At 42.3% G+C, this 18,108-nt stretch overlaps 1 protein-coding gene across 2 annotated transcripts in view; it reads right to left on the minus strand.

Moving 5' to 3' along the window:
• The window catches only part of KDM6A (lysine demethylase 6A), a 709,557-nt gene that overhangs the window by 569,532 nt on the left and 121,917 nt on the right, over positions 1-18,108 (minus strand). For both annotated transcript variants that reach the window (XM_069204190.1, XM_069204189.1), the window contains exons 4-5: positions 16,847-16,896; positions 10,463-10,521 (exon numbers count right to left, since the gene is read on the minus strand). In XM_069204190.1, the coding sequence (XP_069060291.1) occupies positions 10,463-10,521; positions 16,847-16,896 (109 nt within the window). The remainder of the gene's footprint in view (positions 1-10,462; positions 10,522-16,846; positions 16,897-18,108) is intronic.

Here is an 18,108-nt window from a genome sequence, read left to right on the forward strand (position 1 = left end):
AGTAAAATCACGGTCCCATGTGCATCTATAAAATGTCTATGTACATAGAGAAAAAAACAGGGATGCTAAATAAGACTTAAACAAGAAACCCAGCAGTTTTCTAACCTCCTGAAGCTGAGAGAAGCCCAATATTTTAACCTAGAACTTACAAGTTTCAGCCACAAGAACTAGGTTTAAAATCAAAAGCAACCAATTGCAGACGTCAATTTAATTTTTACGTTTAGCTTCCACGATCTAGAAACTTACAGCTCACTAACAACGAGTTAAATTACAATTCAGTCAATTGATTGACAATGTGTTGTTTGGATATGACATTTGCAGTATCGACCCTGTCCACCTTGTTAGCAAAGCATGCAAGTACTACAGAGATGTGGGAAATAAATCACTGCGGAAAGGTCAACTCAATCCAAAATCATTTTAAGGGGGTACAGCTGGTTGGAAAAGTGAAACTATAAAGTTGTAACTCTCCAACTACATCCCATGGGTTTCCTGGGTGCACATCTCTCTGAATTGCCAATGCCTTTTAGTCAGGCCTGAAGTCACCTTGGAAGGGACAACTAGCAGACATGTTGCTGGTTCTTTTTTGTCCCGTCCCACTGTTTCCTTGTTCTAGCTTGATGAACAAGTTACTTACCTTGGGTAAAGCTTTTTCGCGTGGCTACTCTAAAGAGCAGATTTCACACTTTTGAACATACCCCAGTCACCACTGTGAATATAGAAGTTTTTCTTCACAGTGCTCCTGCGCACTGCTAGGTGGTGTCATAACTCTGCGTTGGGTCCATACCACCCCAGAGACACGGACACTGGCCCTGTTGACCCCACCCTGAGTGACATCACCCTGAGGTCCTAAGACCCCAAGCACAATTCTCTTGTCCACAAGTCTCATTGTGGTCCCAGTAGATCACCGCTGTTGTCACATTGTCCCCTCTGGTCCCACATGCCTGTGTTACCTTTCTATCAGCAACTCTCTATCAGTGTCTGTGTACATGCTGGACCACTCTGTCCTTACTTCAATCTCTGCCATGCTGGGGCAGCTTTTCCTGTGGCAGAACAAGAGACTATGATCTGTTTTGCAGGGCTGATATCCTTGATACTTGGTGTGGAGATGGAAGGGGGACAGACTGCTGCATCGTGTTACATCAAAAGAGGGCTGTTGTCCTCAGGTCCGACTGTTGTGCCTCCTCTAGGCCTGGAACAGTCCCTCTGCTTGGCACCAAGTCCCCCAATTTGTGCTGCCTCCCAGGAATTTGGTGATTTCCTCTAAAGCACACGGATGCTGTCCCACCAGTGCCTTCTATGGTTACTCGTCAGTGCAAAAAAGCAGCCATATTAATTTACTTTGTGTGGCCTCATTCCTTTTCTCCTGTTGCCACAGAGCTCCTTCAGCTAAATCAGGTTGCCAGTCAACTTGCCACTTTTAATGACCATGGTGATTTTTGAGCCACACAAGGGACACATGAACCATGGACAGGTAGCAATTTTCCTGTGCTGGGCAGCAGCTCGAGGATCAGACATCTGCCATCTTGTATGCTAACCATGTCTTTGTAGTGATTTTAATGCCTGTGCAGACTAAGAGATAAAACCAGGATAAGTGCTGGCCCCACATGTGAGCAAGTGGGCTGGGCACAGGCACACCTTCAGCATGCAGCAGCACCCAAATGATGCAGGTGGACTAACATACATGCAGCTGTACACCCCCAGGCTAGGAAAACAAGCCACCCTAAAAAAAATGCACCACATTAGATGGCTGCCACATTAATGAAAACCAAAGAATCACTCAAAAGCACAAAAAATGTCACAATGAATGTTCAAAACAGTGTACATACAGAAAGTGACTAACACCCTCTTGAGACCAGCTTCCCCAAACGTAGAATCGCAGTGCTATTGAAAAAAAACAATAATTGGCACACTGAGCACTCACTGTCCACCCACAGTAGGTGAGGCTCGGCACTCTGAGAACCTTCACAATAGGCACTGATCCTAACCAATGAACTTCTGGATCAAGACCTAAATATTTATCTATAGGTACACTAACAATGACTAAAATATGCTCTTACATCTGCATCACTGCCACCCTAATGGAGCAGACTGAAAGGCAGACATTACATTCTTAATCCATTCAATAAAGCAATACTGATTTATCGTTTCATGACTAATGTAGAGCGTGGTCTAAATAAGCCTTGCTTTAAGATTGCATTTTTGTATCAAAGTGTACTACTGTTGGTGTAGTCACACTACCTCAGTTGTCCATTACTGTAGGGAAGAACCTGTTTTTGTATGATCTCCAACATCAGATTTTGGACTGATGCTGCTGGTTTTTCAACTCCGTTGTGCACTAGGCACTGATGTCCAGGCACTAGTGCACATGCTCTGATCCCATGGTATGTGAACAGTTGGTTATTACTCGATTGGCTCATTTAACTTGCTTATAATTCTCTACTGTATAGTACAAGTGGTACCCAGGGATACAGGTTAAATGCCCCTAGTGGATTGCAGTACTTAAATTGTGCCACCGCTAAAGTGACATGGTGAAAACAGGATTCTAGGCTGCCACTGCGGTCTAGTCGGCAGCTTTAAACCTGCCATCTTGACAAGTACCAACAAAAAAAAAAAACACTGTCTAACCATGTCAAATCCCTCCTTTTAATATTAACAGGACACCCCTGGGGGAGGCCTTGGTAACCCAGGAGCTTATTAAAAAGGACACGTTCCTTTTGTGCTTAACATGCCCTGACAGTAAGAACACAAAATTGCCTTTTTTACTGTAGCATGGCCGGTGGTCCCAATAGTTAGCATGGAGTTCCACTAGCCACAGTGTTAAGATCCATTTGGGCCCATCAAAGATATTATTGCAGGGTATCAAAATAATTGTTACATTATACCAGACTCAATGCTGAGATCGGATTTAAGGTAATTTGTAACAGAAAGTTGACTTTAAAAAGTAGGCTTTCCTGACTATCTGCAGAAGTTTTCACCGAGACAACAAGCTTCCCGGCTAGGAACTGTGAAGCACTCCCAGGAACAAAGAAAACTGCTCCATGGAGGAGGAGTGACCTTTTCCAGCAGGATGACTACTGGGGAATGGACAAAGATGGCCTGGCTTCAAAAAGGCTACTGCCTCAGTGAAGCAAATGGCAATCACTTTCGCCTACCCACTATTTTGGGTAAGCAGTGGTGTGTCTAGGTCTCCACACAGGAGAAGGCAGCTTGGGCCATTTTGGATTCGGGTAGAGGGGGCATCCTGAACTTTTTTGGTGGCCAAACCCCCAGAAAGTAATGTGAAGTAGGAAAGGTAGCTTTAGAGAAACTATTGTCCCATTGCCAAGTGAGTCCTCCCCTCCCACAAATGAGGGTGGCATAAAAGTGGTACACTAGACCACAATCCTCAGATTACTACCGGACTGGAAGACGACAGTGGAAAGAATTACATGCTGGTCCCTCAACTCAGCAAAGAGAGGCTGACCCAAAAACCGGAATGCACCTGCTGCACCAGGGATGTGGAACTCCTGACGCCCCAGACATATTGTTTGGGGTCAAGGGCAACAAGTTTTCATGTTTTTTTGTCCTTGGGACAAGTAGGCCCAATCCCCTGCAGCACAAACCCTTTGGCTGCCAGTTTACAGAGAATGGACTGTCTGCAGTTGAGGTAATGTGTGCCCATATGTTAATGGTGTTCAAACTTGTATTTATCGTTCATTATTAAAAAGCCTTTATTATAAGGGTGAGTGCTGTAAAAAACGTTTTAAGGTTACACTGCACGACTGACAGTGGTTCGAGTTAAAAAACAAAATATACACACATTTGAAAAGTTTGACAATATGAGGCTAAGTTTAATGCTCCCAGAATACTCTGATTATATGCAAATGTTTACAGAAGCTTGTAAGCAAGAGTGATTTGCTTTCAAAATAAAATGTTCCGAAAAAAAATGCAGGTAGTAAACGAAAACCTATCGCTAATATGAAGTTTTAGCTATTTCTTTTAAGTTTAATTTAGTAAAATGCGTTGATGCATGCTAATATTGACAAAAAATATTCCTAATGTAAACTCAGTGTAACATTTTCCACAAGATTATGGGAAGCATGAAAATAAAAAAAGCACTGGCAAAGCTAACCGATCCAACATTTGTTGAGAAGCTTTTGGTTTCGTCAATGCACGTCTTGTTTTGATGTGGCTTTTGTAACACTTTATAGTTGTGGGAGCTGCCAGGCCCTCACCACTGTAACGAGCACTGACAAAAAGCAAAGAAAAAAAACTTTTTGGTCTCAAAAAGCACACTTTGCCACTAGTGGTGTATCAAAGTTCCTGCAGTCCCCGTGGTGCAGAGACACCCCACCATGGGAGCCCCTCAGCACAGAACCTGCCCTGTATGCGTCTTTGTAGGGGGAGGTGGGGTGGGGTCCATGTTCTTTACAGAGAGGCCCACCTCCAGTTTTGTTACACCACTGATTGTCACAGTAGTTCCTGGCACTGAAAAAAAACTGTGTGTACCAATAATCTCCTTACAGAACAGCAGAATGTGATCACTAAAAGTAAAGCCAGCCGATTGATGGATAGGGAGAGAAATAGAATATTAATAAAAACAAAATGTCTTGGTCAACGCCAGACCTAATTAGGGACCCAATTCTTAAAGAAAGTCACAAAAGTGCACACATGCTATATGTCTTTGATTTAGTGGCTTTCATGAATTCACAAGAACTTACATAAGTAGACAAGAAAATCATACCCCTAGAAAATATCTGTGAACTGTATTTTAGCACAAGCACTTATGCTTGTGTAGATTTGCTCATGCGAAAATCTATTGATCTTTTACAAGTTCACATTTACTCCAACTACTTTTGTTCCCAATCCTGGGAGAACTTACTTCTGCCATTGTCGGGACTAAATTTCCAACATCTCTCAGTATGGGGAAAGATTAGAGAAGAGCTAGTGAACATCCTTAAAAACATACAAATTAGTGGGTTTGCAGACAAAGGCATTCCAGCCCTGAAACTATTGCTTACTGCTTCCACAGCCCAGGTACCTAGATCTGCGGAAAGGTAGCAAAATAAAGAAATTGCTATTGTAGGGATTGAAATTGCAAGTATTGAAGTCCTACTATAGTATTTGCACTGGCATGATCAGCGAGGCTATTATCAGACCTCTTACAGAATGAGATTGCGGTCATAATTTGTCGCCCCACTACATAGCACCAGAGGAACAAGTAGATTTTCTTTTTTTTTTTTTTAAGACAAGTAGATTTGAGAAGCAACCTGTCCCCTGTACAAGTAGATATTTTATTAAATTTCACACCCCTTTGCACCCAAGGGCCCAACAAAGAAGACAGTGCCTGGTGTGCCCTCTCATGGAAAAGAGCTCCAACTGTGCCAGGATTGAAAAAGGAACCCCAAAAGCTAGTTGGCTAGCCTCCTGTTAAGCTTCAGGACCACCATAAGCTTAAGGAACCTGCACCTCTCGAAAGCCCAGGTGCCAGGAAGGCCTGCCCATCACTGGAAGATGAAGTGCCAGCTGGGTAACTGAGTCCAGACTTTCCTGAGGTGTCCCGAGCACAGGGGACCCACAGCTAATGTTGAAATGGGCTCTGGTGCCCAAAAGAGAAGGATCTGCTCACCTATAAGAAATCTCTGACCCTGCTGTAACCAGGATAAGTGCTGACCAGCGGCATCTGGACCTGCCCTGGCACCCCTGCTAAGTGGACAGAGTTCTGAGGCGAGAGATGACCCCCTGAAGTTCGTGGTCACCCGGGTGGCCACAAGAAAACTCGCTGCAGCCGTTCAGCATCCTTCATCCTCAGCATCAGGACCACTTCTTGGCTAGACCATGTTAAAGGAGAACCCTTGGGACCTAAAAAATGCTATGACATGAACGCCCTCCCACCCCAAGCTGAGTGGTCCCTGTGCCTCGCTCCAGCCTGTTGTGGCTAGTCCAAGAGGCTATTAGCCTTTTGGCTACAAACCGCTTGCCACAATTTATTACAACTTCAAGATTAGACTCAAAGTATTTTACTTACCTTTAAAAATCATTTCTCTGGTTCCTCACAATAAATTGTTGTTTCAGTGATTATTTAAAGCTTGTAATTCTATTTTTAGGGTCGAGCCTGCGTTGCATGCGCTCGCGCATGCGTATCGCAGCGAGACGCTTTAGTTATTAGAAAAGGGCTCGGAGCCCTGTCGACATCACGTCAGTGTTTTTCATTGGTTCGTGGGCTTGCCTATTAAAATCCGCTTGCTTTCATTAGTCGAAGGCATGCACACGTCATGCCTTTTCTGGTGGCTAGCCCTCCTCAAGCGCATATACCAAGTACAGAAAAAATGCGAGGCTCGCTGTTTTCTGTCCGGCTCGTGGACTCCTTTTTCTCTATTTTACTAGCGCGATTTCGCTTGGCAGAAGTCGAGCGATTTACACAGTTAATTGCACTTTTTCGGGTTACGTATATAAATACACTTTTGCTGATAGGTGAAAAGTCGGGTTAGGAGTTTACAACGCTATCAGCCCTAACATGAGCAAATGCGAGACCCGTTGCATTGCAAATGCTTGTTATAACTGTGTTAGATTTTTACTGTGTCTTCTTTCTCACCTGTTTCGGTATTTTAAAATGCTTTACACTTGTTCTTTTGATTAAGCATGACTGCTCTATGCCACATCTACCCAACGTGAGCTAAGGGTTTTCTGAAAGAAACTTAACTGGACTTGAAAAATATTGTGAAATTTTTACATGGCGAGGTCTCACAACCACACCACATGATCTATTTTCCTACAATGATGTTATAAAGACAAGATGTTGATCTCGATTACGTAACATGGATATAAGAGTAGTATGAAAGGGTAGGGGGAGGTACAGATGCACTGCTCAATATATAAACAAGTTATTGACCTTTAGTAACACTCTTTCTGATGTACAATCTAACCACACATCTAAACACAGACGTCTAACCCACTTAGGTGACAGACAAGATTTAGAATTCATTTTTTTTACATCAATTGCTTCCTCCGTGGTAACAGGTACCATTATCATACTCTGTGGAAATCTAATTTGAAGTCCAGATGTTAACTTGTACAAGAATGTCATGCTAACACTTTGTAGTAAAAGAAAAAAAGATATATATATATATATATATATAAATATAAAAAACATTCCATACATCTGTAAAACACGAAGCATCAGATATGTCAAATATGTTCTGTGATATACACTTCAGGTTCCTTGCCTTATGAATCAGTACCCTCAATAACATTCACCCCCCCACCCCCCAACCCTGAAGGTGTTTTTTCTGAGGAGTGAACTTTACACCAGATTGACTTGCTGGACTGAGGAGTCGAAATGCATGTCCCTACAGACCTAAGAGTTGTTGCAAGATTAACTGTCAAAGTGAGGACTGACAGGTTCGAACAGTTGATATTGGCAAAAACACAAAGGTTCTACTACTGCCTGCTTTCCGACATATGCCACAGATATTTTAGGTAAGCTCCACTGAGGTTCTGTTTTTTTCCCCTCTCCAGTGCTGCCAACTATCAGACTAAATGTAATAGCAGAACAAATTCTAAAGATGCTCCCATGGTATAGGTATTAGGAGTATCCAGATGACATCACTGGACAATCTTGTTACAGACATGCTCTGCGTTAACACCAACAACTTAATAATTTCTCAAATATAAAAAATGCTGGATTCAATTACAAAATGTTTGGATAATACAAATTATGTAAATCTCTAGAAGGACCTGGGGGGGTTGATGGAAAAAAGTACGAAGAAAGCTTCTGGTTTTTTTTCCCCCCTGCAGATGGCATCAACACGGGGTTTGCTGTGCTAAATTCACCATCTTTCTAGCTTTCAGAAACAGGCAGACTTTAATCAGAAAACCACATTTTTCAACCCTGTTTTGTGATTTTACTGGGACAAAACATTTTTTCTATTTTTTGTGTTTTCAACCTCCTTGCAGGTAGTGGTAGAAATGGTAGTGAAACCAATGGTGGAACCCAGGAAAACTATACACTTCTGAAAAGTAGACAACATTCCTAACTCAGCAAGGGGTCCTTTGTGTAGATTCTTCATGGTTTTCCATAGAAAGTAACAGTTCAAATAAAACAAAATATTAAATTAAGTTGAAAAACACAGCCATTTGTCTCGTTTTCATCTGTAACTTCTAACTGTGGCAGATGTTCGAAAGCAATATACTGTTACTATATTCTCCCTCATTTATCTCACCCTGCTCCTATGATCTCCCTAACCGTTTCTACAGACTCTTCCCTCCTCCATCCCCCCCTTTACTCATCCCAAGCCTAAATCTTATTACCATAAACTCCCAATTAACACTTCTGGATTCTTCCCTCCTCCACCCCTCTATTACTCCAGTCAATTTAACAAACTCTCATATACACGGCTCCAACTAACTCATACTAAAACTGTACTCCTTTCCCAATACTAATCCACCACTAATTCCTTTTGGGTTCCGGATTAGCGTGCTACTCGCCAAAAAGCACATTGACTCCTCGTCAGGGGTAGTAAGCGATATATAAATACTATCACAATTACAATTATAGTGAAGATCTGCACTAGCAGTCTGTTTTTCCTGCTTTGCAATAGATCACAACACGGATATAGCTTGTTACAGAAACTCTTGGATGCAAAGTTCTTGCACTACACAGACAACCAAGCAGAAACAAAAAGTGAAAAAGAAAGGAAATATCTTAGAACGCAAACCTGTTACAGATTCTGTGCATCAAAAACATCTTCAAGGATTTGCTTATACATATGGAATAAACCATACAATTGGCAACTAAATTAAACATACATGTGAGTGCAATGAAGGAGCAGCTGGTATAAGATTATTTTTAACATAAAATCGATTTGTCAAAAAGATGTGGGAGACCAATGGAAAAATGCATGTATACTCATATGATTTTGGAAACCAGTATAGAAACAGGGACATCTCTATACGCCCGAAAGTCTCTTCTTTGTAAAAGTCACTAGATGGTTATTAAAATAAGAAATTGCAGTTTATGGATGTTGTGGGGTTCTACTGAATAAAAGCAGTATAAAATTATCTGAATCCATTATAGTACATTTGGAGTACCATTTTCCTAGAAAACCAATACAGATGTGAGATACCTCCAAACACTTTAAAAGATCTGTTTAAATAAAAGTGACAAAGCTATAAAGTCTGACTCCATTTTAACTATGTTACAACTCCATTTTCTATATTTCTGCAGAATCATCAAGTCTGCCCTTGACACAGAAGTAGTCTGTTCTTATCTTTCCAAGAACTGTAAAAGTGTCTAGTCATTTAGATGTAGACCTCAACAAAGCACCTGATGCAACATCAGTCTCGAACAAGTGCCCAATTATCTCAATTTCAAAATCAAACAAAGAATAATTGTCAAAATAGTTTAGTCTGAATTGTTGTACTACTACCTTATATGTTTAAAGGAATGCAAGCTAAATTAGCATCGCAATGTTTAATGGTTAAATCAAACTTTCCTAAGATGACACTGCAAATTCCATCTCAAATAAGATTTGGTGTATATAAGGACTGCCACTTAACCACTGGGTTAGGAGAGGTCTTCCTCCCCAGATTATCGCGAAACAAGATACTGCCGGACCACAAAACGATCAGTCTTGCCAGAGATGCTGCTGCCGTATCAAGCTTTCTACTGAAAGTTGATATCAAGTCTGGGAGGAGTTGATGCTGATGCTAAACTCATGTTTGCCCTTTGCAGGGAACACAGCCTCCCTGGCTACCGATCAAAGTAGTGTTCTGTTATGAACATGGTATGGAGTGCGGCCATTATTTCCAAGAAAATCGAGCTCCAAGTGATTCTACTTTCCATGCTCTCCTAGCATAGCACACAGAAGTAGGTTTTAGGATGTTAGGTATCTAGAGGACATTTTAACCATGTTAGAAATGCCTTTATTATTTTTTGTTGTTCGCAAAGTGCACTTGTGCTGTTTTAATCGCATTCTGTGGGGTTATTTTAGATGGGCTGAGCAACAAGGTGAATCTGTTGAAATAAACAAGCTATTTAGTTGAAGTGTCTTCATCTTAGCGGGGGCGTGTGCGTGAGTTTGTGTGATTGAAGAAGGTTTGTTTCTGATCACCGCAGTATCCCTTGATTCCTGTTTAGGGGCTGTTAGAGACCCAAAAGCATTGACGCCATTTCAACTATGTACTTGATGGACTTCTGTGGGCTACAAAAACCTGTTTTGCACATTTAAGTGTGGTGCACTGAACTAAGTTCACTAATATCATCCGTGGGTGGGATAGCAAACCTTGCATACCTGAACTAGAGACTCAGTTTACACAACAAAAGTTTACTATTTAATAGTACCTAACATTTTCTATTAGCTTGTTAAGCACAGAACTACACTGTATTGAATGTACCTGCACAATCAGTTTGTTAAACAAATCTGCAAGGATAAGAAACATTAATGCAAAAAACAAAATAAAAAAATGAACAGTTCAAACTTACCACTGAAATGCATTGTAATGGAAGTAGACCAAACCAAGGCCGTAGAGAAAGGCAGTATTCTGTGAAGAAACAATTTTGAAAGCTTCAACCATACTGATAACTTCAACGGTGTCTGCACCTTCCAACTCAGACAAGGTAGCAAGGATTTAAAAATAGAGGCATGAAAAGGATAGCAAGACAAACATTTGCAGTTTTCAAAAATGTCTGGATTTGGTAGATTCCCCTAGTTGACCGCTGCAACCTCACCCTGGACAAAAAAAACACAAGTGCCCCCCAACCCCCCTTTTAGTAAAAGAAAAAAAAAACCTACAATCATCACAAGCTTCAGGGGAGGATGGTGAGAGCATATTCTTTTACAGAGCTACACTGTGAATAGATGCTTATGGGGTAAAATTTTCCAGTCGTAGTATGATTGGCTGTAGATACACATGCTCTACGTAGACTGTAAAGCAGTACCCTCTGTAAGCGGGGGCTTGCAAGTAGATGATATAGAGCAAAGACTTAAAACTGTACGGGCAACTAAAGCCTGCTGATGGGCTAAGATGTTTACAGAGTAGTGCTTAGTAAAGGTGTGTTGTGTTCACCAAGGCGTCGCTTAGCAGATGTCAGCTGGAATGTTCCCTACGAAAGCCATGTTTGCTCCTTTCTTACGAGTGGAGTGTGCCCTGAAGGGTACAGATACTACTCAGTTTTGTGGTAGCAAGTTTGGAAGCACTCAACTATCCATTTTGCTCTACCCTGCCTTGGTGAAGGGTTAACCTAGTTTGAGCATATGGATCTTTCTGCTACTGAATCTGTGGTGAAAAAATGCTGGGAGCTCTATAATCCGATTCAGGTGTAAATTCAAGAGAACACTTTTGGGAGAAATTTAGGATTGGTCCTGAGACCGCCTGACCCTGTGAACCTGCATGAACTGGTTTTGTAAGTTGAGTGCTTGCAGTTCACTTATGCATCTGAAAAAAAGTGATGGTCACTACACTAAGAAGGCTACCTTCCAAGAGACGATCCGTAATGGACACAAAAGTAAAGGATCAAAGGGTGGCCCCATGAGCATCAAGAGGACTACTTGCAGGAGGCGTTCAAAGTCTGAGTCTCTTAAGACTTCCATGAAAGCCTTGGTCACTGGAATGACTGTTCCCTGATTAGCATGTAAGTGGCTACAGCAGCACAGCGAAGGTATATTGATGTGTAGGGGAGTCCTGACTTTTGGAAATATGAAAGATAATGTCCAGGTTTTTGGAAACACAGTTGTGTACAAAGCTTTTTATATTTTGCCACGTGGCAGGCGTATGATGGGGTCTGCAAGCTTTCTGTGGAAGGTCTTGCATTCCAGGGAGAGACCAAGATAGCCAAACTCTAGGACCTCAGATGCCAGCCTATCAGGTAGAGCCATCAGGGACTTGTGATCGCGGTTCAGATGGGGAATCTCACTACTTAGAAGTGGAAGATCCTTTACCAGAGCCACCTCTTTCCTTCCCTCTATTATTTTCCACGAATGCACCCTTGGTGTAATCCCTGCTGGTGAAGGGTGTACTACTGTCTCAGGAAGGGCTGAGTCAAGTTCGCAGACGTGGTCTTGGCTTCTCCTTTGTGTTGCTTGCTAGCTAAAAGAAACTTTCGCAGAGTGAGTACCCAAGCTATCCACAGACCTGACATTCTCTATATTCTGCTTTATCTTCCCTCACACCTTGTCAACTTGGATGCGAAAGAACGGGAGGCCAACAAGAGGCTGCTGAACGTCAGGTTTGAATACAAAGATAGGTATGACTAAGGACAACACTGGTGTTGATGCCCTTGGAGGCGGAGTTTGTAGCATTGCATGCACGACTACTGGCATTCAAGACTGCCTTGCATGTGGACAGCATCTCCTCCCCTCTTCCTTCCTGTACTATGCAGCCAGGTATTTGGTGAGTTCTTGCCGCTCCTCCCACTGAGGCCTGTCAGTTGTACCTGGAGAGGAGTCCAACTGATCAGGTTCTGCACCAGAATGTTGCTGCACCTACCACCACTCTCACCCGCCGCGTTAAGCCTCTTCCTCACATCAGGTGGAGAGATTCACCTGTGTCTTGGGAAGAGCTTTGTTGAAGCTGTGTGGACCACCAGAATCGGCAGGGATCAAATGACTGATGTAGACAAGGTCAATGGCAGAGGGCTTGTATTTTTTTCTCTACTCTTGAGTCTTACTCACCCAAATTACAACTACTATAGGCCCTTTACATTTTATAGGACAGATTTGATCATGCCTTTCATCAGGGGCAAAAACTGGACTGCGAGCTGGGACTTCCACTAGGAAGTGCTCTTCCTTCTAAACATTGAGCATGTCCACCTTATGATGTGGAGCAACCCTCTGAATGACATCATGGTAGGTGGTTTTATCATGCAGTAGGGAAGCCTTAACAGGGTAGTAGTCCAAGTCAGGATAACCCAGGGTGAGCAGGGGTGAGACAGTAGTCTCCTAATGGGTTATACAGAGACTAGGGGGCAGTCCTGTGGGTCAAACGGTTCACATGGACTGCCTGGATCTGAAAAGATGTGAGGGGATCCCTCAGTGGCTAGTGGAGGCAGAGAAGGTGTGTGTGGGAGAATGGTGGTGGTGAGTTGGAGAAATGAGGGAGAGCTACAGGAGGTGGTAAAGGTGGTACATATGAAGAGGACTTGTACCTGTGTCTTTGGTGCCAGGTCTAGTGGGGCCTCTTGCAAGGGAGTGCATCTGAGGGCTTCGGCAGAGAGCAGAAGTGATTTTGCTGAAATGTTCCCAGTGACTGGGTGAATAAAACAATGTATCTGCCTGGCATTGAGCTGCTCTTGGGAAACTGCAGATTCTGTGCCTCAGACTCCTCAGATCCAGCTGTTGACAAAGGTTTCAGTCAACAGTATCTTTGGTGCTGGCTTTAGTGATGCCCTTGGATGGAGCTGGACTCTGGCAAGCAAAGCCCAACACCCGTTTGGGGATGCTTGGTCAACTCTGAAGCCTTCTTTGATTGCCAACATGAAGGGCATGGAGGTGGCACTTTTTTATTTCTGTACTCATGACACTATGAATGACTGCTGTGGATGTGGTACTCTATCACAGCACAGGAGCTCGTGTGACCCCGATTTATTTGCATGGGTCTTAGAGAAGGGTGTTGAGCTTACAACCATCTGCCTGTTCTGGAATCAAGGTCTGGATGTTTTCAGCGTCAGCTCAAGTTGTTTTTCTTTGTCGTACTCTGAGCAGCTTGAGGAAACAGTATCTGGTCTATGTGATGGCTGCACAGATGGGATGCCTCAAGGAACTCCATCACCTGCTTCGGCGCAGCAGGAGTCTTCTTCAGCAAGTTAACCAGAGTCTCGGATGTTGTCTGCTGGTACATTGCACAGACACCACAGGACACTGTGGCATGATTTCTCAAGTGTTGCTACAGCAAATCAAGAACAATTGTGGAGAAAGGCAAAATTTGCAGTATTTGTGCAACAGGTACATGTGCCCATCACAAAAATACTGTGGCCCATCCACCAAACCAGCACAACACCCATGAGCTTGGGAATGGTATGTCTGATACCAGAAACAGTGCAGAGTACAGGTTACAATTTGTGCTCTATGGCACCATTTTTACCTGTCGAAAGGCAGGTCCTATCTAATCGGAGTACCAAGCCTGAAGAACAAAAGACATGCTGGCTGATTATTTCCACTCAGACTCCTTGTCTAGGTGAGTTGAGGGAAATGTGTTGGGATTAGAGTGGCTGGTGGAAACCTGCATCACTTGAATTTCTGGCAAGGAATGCGGCGAAAGAAAAACCGGGTTACCAATAGCAGGCAGATAACGCCTTTCAATCTGTCTACTGACTGGAGGGCCAGAGAAAGATTTAGTCCAAGGCCCCAATATGGTATCTGTCAGTGCCTCGTTAAAATTATATGTTTGCCCAGGCAGGAGAACTTCTGTAAAGACATTAGTTTTCACCTCCAAGGAGGGGAGCTGGAGGACAAGTTCTTAGGCTGCCCTACGCATTACCATGGCGTACGAGGATTCTTCAGTTGTTGAACCACGGGGAGAAAAAAGACCTGTCTCCAGGAAGGAATGGAGGCCACTAGCCTCCTCTAAATCCTCGTACCAATTGTCATCTTGGTAGGGCAGAGTAAACTCATCACCTGAGTCAGAGTCATAAGTTAGTCTCAAAGAGGGAATGGAGAGAATGTTCCAAGACAAGCAGAGGCCTAGCCGCATTGGGTGGATTCATGCATGGCACCGCACCAGGTCTCCCCAGTGTAAAGACTGTCAGAAAGAACAATCAACCCACGTCTTAAGGCAGCAAAGTCAGCTCTGGAGTGCCTGGGATGCGCTCTAGCCCTGACAGGAGATTTGGAACATGATTCGTTAATTCGAAGGCAACGTAAAAGTAGAGGGCTCAACTGGCGCTGAGCTGTCAGCAGTACCCGAGGTGGAAGGCTTCTTAGCTTTTTAGAGCCCAAAGGCTCGCCAGAGGGAGTCAGCAGAGATTCAAAGAGCTGAACCATAGCTGTGTGGAGCTCTTTGATCGTATGCAGTGAATCATGTGCAGTCTCCACAGGCCTAAAAGCAATGGCTCAACCCCAGGCACCACAAGACACCTGATGGGGATCTATCACAGACATTTGCTTGCAACAGTCCCTACAAGGCTTAAAACCTGCCACTTTAGGGGGTGACATCCCTTGTACACTGTAGAAAGTTAGTTTGAAATAGAGGTAAATGCTTCTGAGATGCACAGAAGTTGTGCCGATATAGCCCCCACACACAATTTTAGGACAAAGCGTCAGTGCGGTGCCACATGGTCTCACCTGATGGCACACAGAGGTATGACTGAAACATTTCTTGTTTCAGTCTGATGCCTTCGGAATATTCAAAAGGTGAGGAAAAGACAGCTAGAAGTCTTTTTGAGAAGTTAGCTCTGTTCCTGGAATCTCGGTCACAGATTCAACTATAGTGTTAAATGAAGCATGTGTAAGGATATGAACAGTGACAAATTTATCTGAGGAAGACATGCCATCGAAACAGAATCAAGTTTAATTTAAAACATTCAGCAGAAAAGTGGCCAATTCCTATGTTTTGGGGCATAAAATTGTAGAATGTCCTTAGTGCATTATTATCTTCGAGGTCTATAGCAGGTCATTTGATATTTAGTGTTAGAACATACATATTTGGGTACAAATATTAAAATGTCTGCCTTCTATATTAAAACAGTCGCAATAAACCGAAGTTAACTGGGTTTACTCTCAAGCAGGGCCTCAGATCTTGCTTGTGATATTATTTGCCTTCTTTCTTTTAAGGTGCGTAATTTGTTATTTGAATAAGTGTGCCGCTATATGAGGGTTACAACTAATTTAAATAGGATTTTTAATCTTTCCTTTACTGGGAAAAGGCATTTTCAAAATAAACTATAAACTGACACTGAAATTAAATGTGATAATAAAAAACAACTGTAAACATGCTGGTCAGCTGTGTCTCTTACTGGATCAGCAAGTAGCTTTCAAATATTCACAAAAAACAGCACACTGTTCAACTGGAAGCATCAGCATGTCTAACAATGCAACATGAAACGATGTAACCTATGCCAGCTGAGTCCTTGTGAAGCTTTAAGAAGTCAATTTCCGATACCACTTCAAATACTGGACTTGAAGTCAGACGAACATGTATAACCAACCATAGTGCATCAAGCTTAACAAGCACTACTGTTCAAACGTGTAAAACAGAGAACAAAATGGCATTAAAAATGAACTACCTATCAACCCAATCTTGAACAAGAGCTAGAACACAGTAAAAGACTAATGGATGGAAAGAAGTGGCTAATACAGGAGTAATAAATGAGACAATCAAGGGCAAAATATTTTCTCTCTACTGGATGCAGACACGCCCTTTATACACCAGGGCTATTTTCATGAATAAGAGACAATGCAGTCACAAACTTATATGTTTGGTCACAACTCAAAGACTTTAATCTTTTGTACGCATATTGTGATCATGTCAATTGGTACAGCGTTTGTATTTAGCACCTGGCTACAGACCGCTTTAGCTGTCTGTTGCAAGCACTAGTATCAATATGGGTCACAGTATATTGTGGATGGTTAAACACTTGGAAAACAGATCTTATAATCATTTTCTGTTTCACACGTACAGAATCATGGTGCCACCCAGAGACAACTTATGTGTATTTTGGGAATGCATTAATGCAAGCCAAGCCAGATGCACTGGCATTTCCACTACAGGTTTTACTCTACGATGAATGAGAACTTTCCCCACCTGTATTGTGGCTGCTAGGGGCCTACACAGTAAGCAAAACCACTATCTATAGTTTATTTCATTAACAAAAACATATCTTTGGATTATTAGGATTCATTCACAAAAGCAGAAGTATAAATATTTTACTAACCTTCCAGTAGTCCAATTGTAAACTGTAGTATCTCTGGTACGCAGACAATGCTGAAAAGGAATAATAATTCATTTATAAAAATATGTACAATGTATCTCACATACAAGATTTTAAGTATGCAAAGTCAATAAGTGAATCAGTAAATGGACATTAGTTTAGATCTCATTTATTTCCAACAGCCTGCTGTCATGCTAAATTTCAAAGTGAATAATAGTTGCAGTTAAGAAAGCACTGGAGAGTCTGCGCAGAGAAATGTATTATGAAGATCTAACGTTACTTTTGGCAAGCTATATTTGCGCCTGGGTTACTCACCTGTACTTCTAATTCTTCTGTGTTATCTAAACAATTCACATGCTTTCAGGATTTCATAGTATTCAGGTGACTAATGTATTTTTACAACATCTGAACGGATGAGGTTAACGAAATGTTCATCCTAAACACCAACCTTGAACATGAACAACAGTCTTTAAAATAATGTTCTTGGTTACTTTTGGCTATATGTTAAGTATGTGGAGTTACTCAATAACTATAGAACTTTCGAGGTGACTAGTGGGAAGGACCTCAAACTCAAGTTTGGGACGTTTATGTGGAGTGACTTAACTAAACAGTAATGATGGCCTCCGATCAAAAGGCCTTTGAAATGTATCCCTCATCTCTGAATGGACATTTCAGCTTTAAACCCTTCGCTGCCAGGCATTATCCCCCTCAGGTGCCAGGCCTTTTTTTGGCTATTTGGAGCAGGGCGCGCTTAGGCCCTTCATAACTTTTTGTCCACATAAACTACCCACGCCAAATTTGAGTCCTTTGTTTCCCCAACATCCTAGGGATTCTAGAGTTACCCAGACTTTGTGGGTTCCCCTGAAGGAGACCAAGAAATTAGCCAAAATACAGTGAAACTTTCGTTAAAAAAAAAAAAAAAAACATGGAAAAAAGGGCTGCAGAACAAGGCTTGTGTTTTTTTTCCCTGAAATTGGCATCAACAAAGGGTTTGCAGTGCTAAAATCACCAGGTTCCCAGCTTTCAGGAACAGGCAGACTTGAATCCGAAAACCCAATTGTTCAACACAATTTTGGCATTTTACTGGGACATACCCCATTTAAAAAAAAAAACTGTGCTTTTAGCCTCCTTCTAGTCAGTGACAGAAATGGGTGAGAAACCAATGGTGGATCCCAGAAACCTAAACATTTCTGAAAAGTAGACCATATTCTGAACTCAGCAATGGGTAATTTGTGTAGATCCTACAAGGGTTTCCTACAGAAAAT

The sequence above is a fragment of the Pleurodeles waltl genome, chromosome 8 (assembly GCF_031143425.1).
Source record: "Pleurodeles waltl isolate 20211129_DDA chromosome 8, aPleWal1.hap1.20221129, whole genome shotgun sequence".
NCBI lineage: Eukaryota > Metazoa > Chordata > Amphibia > Caudata > Salamandridae > Pleurodeles > Pleurodeles waltl.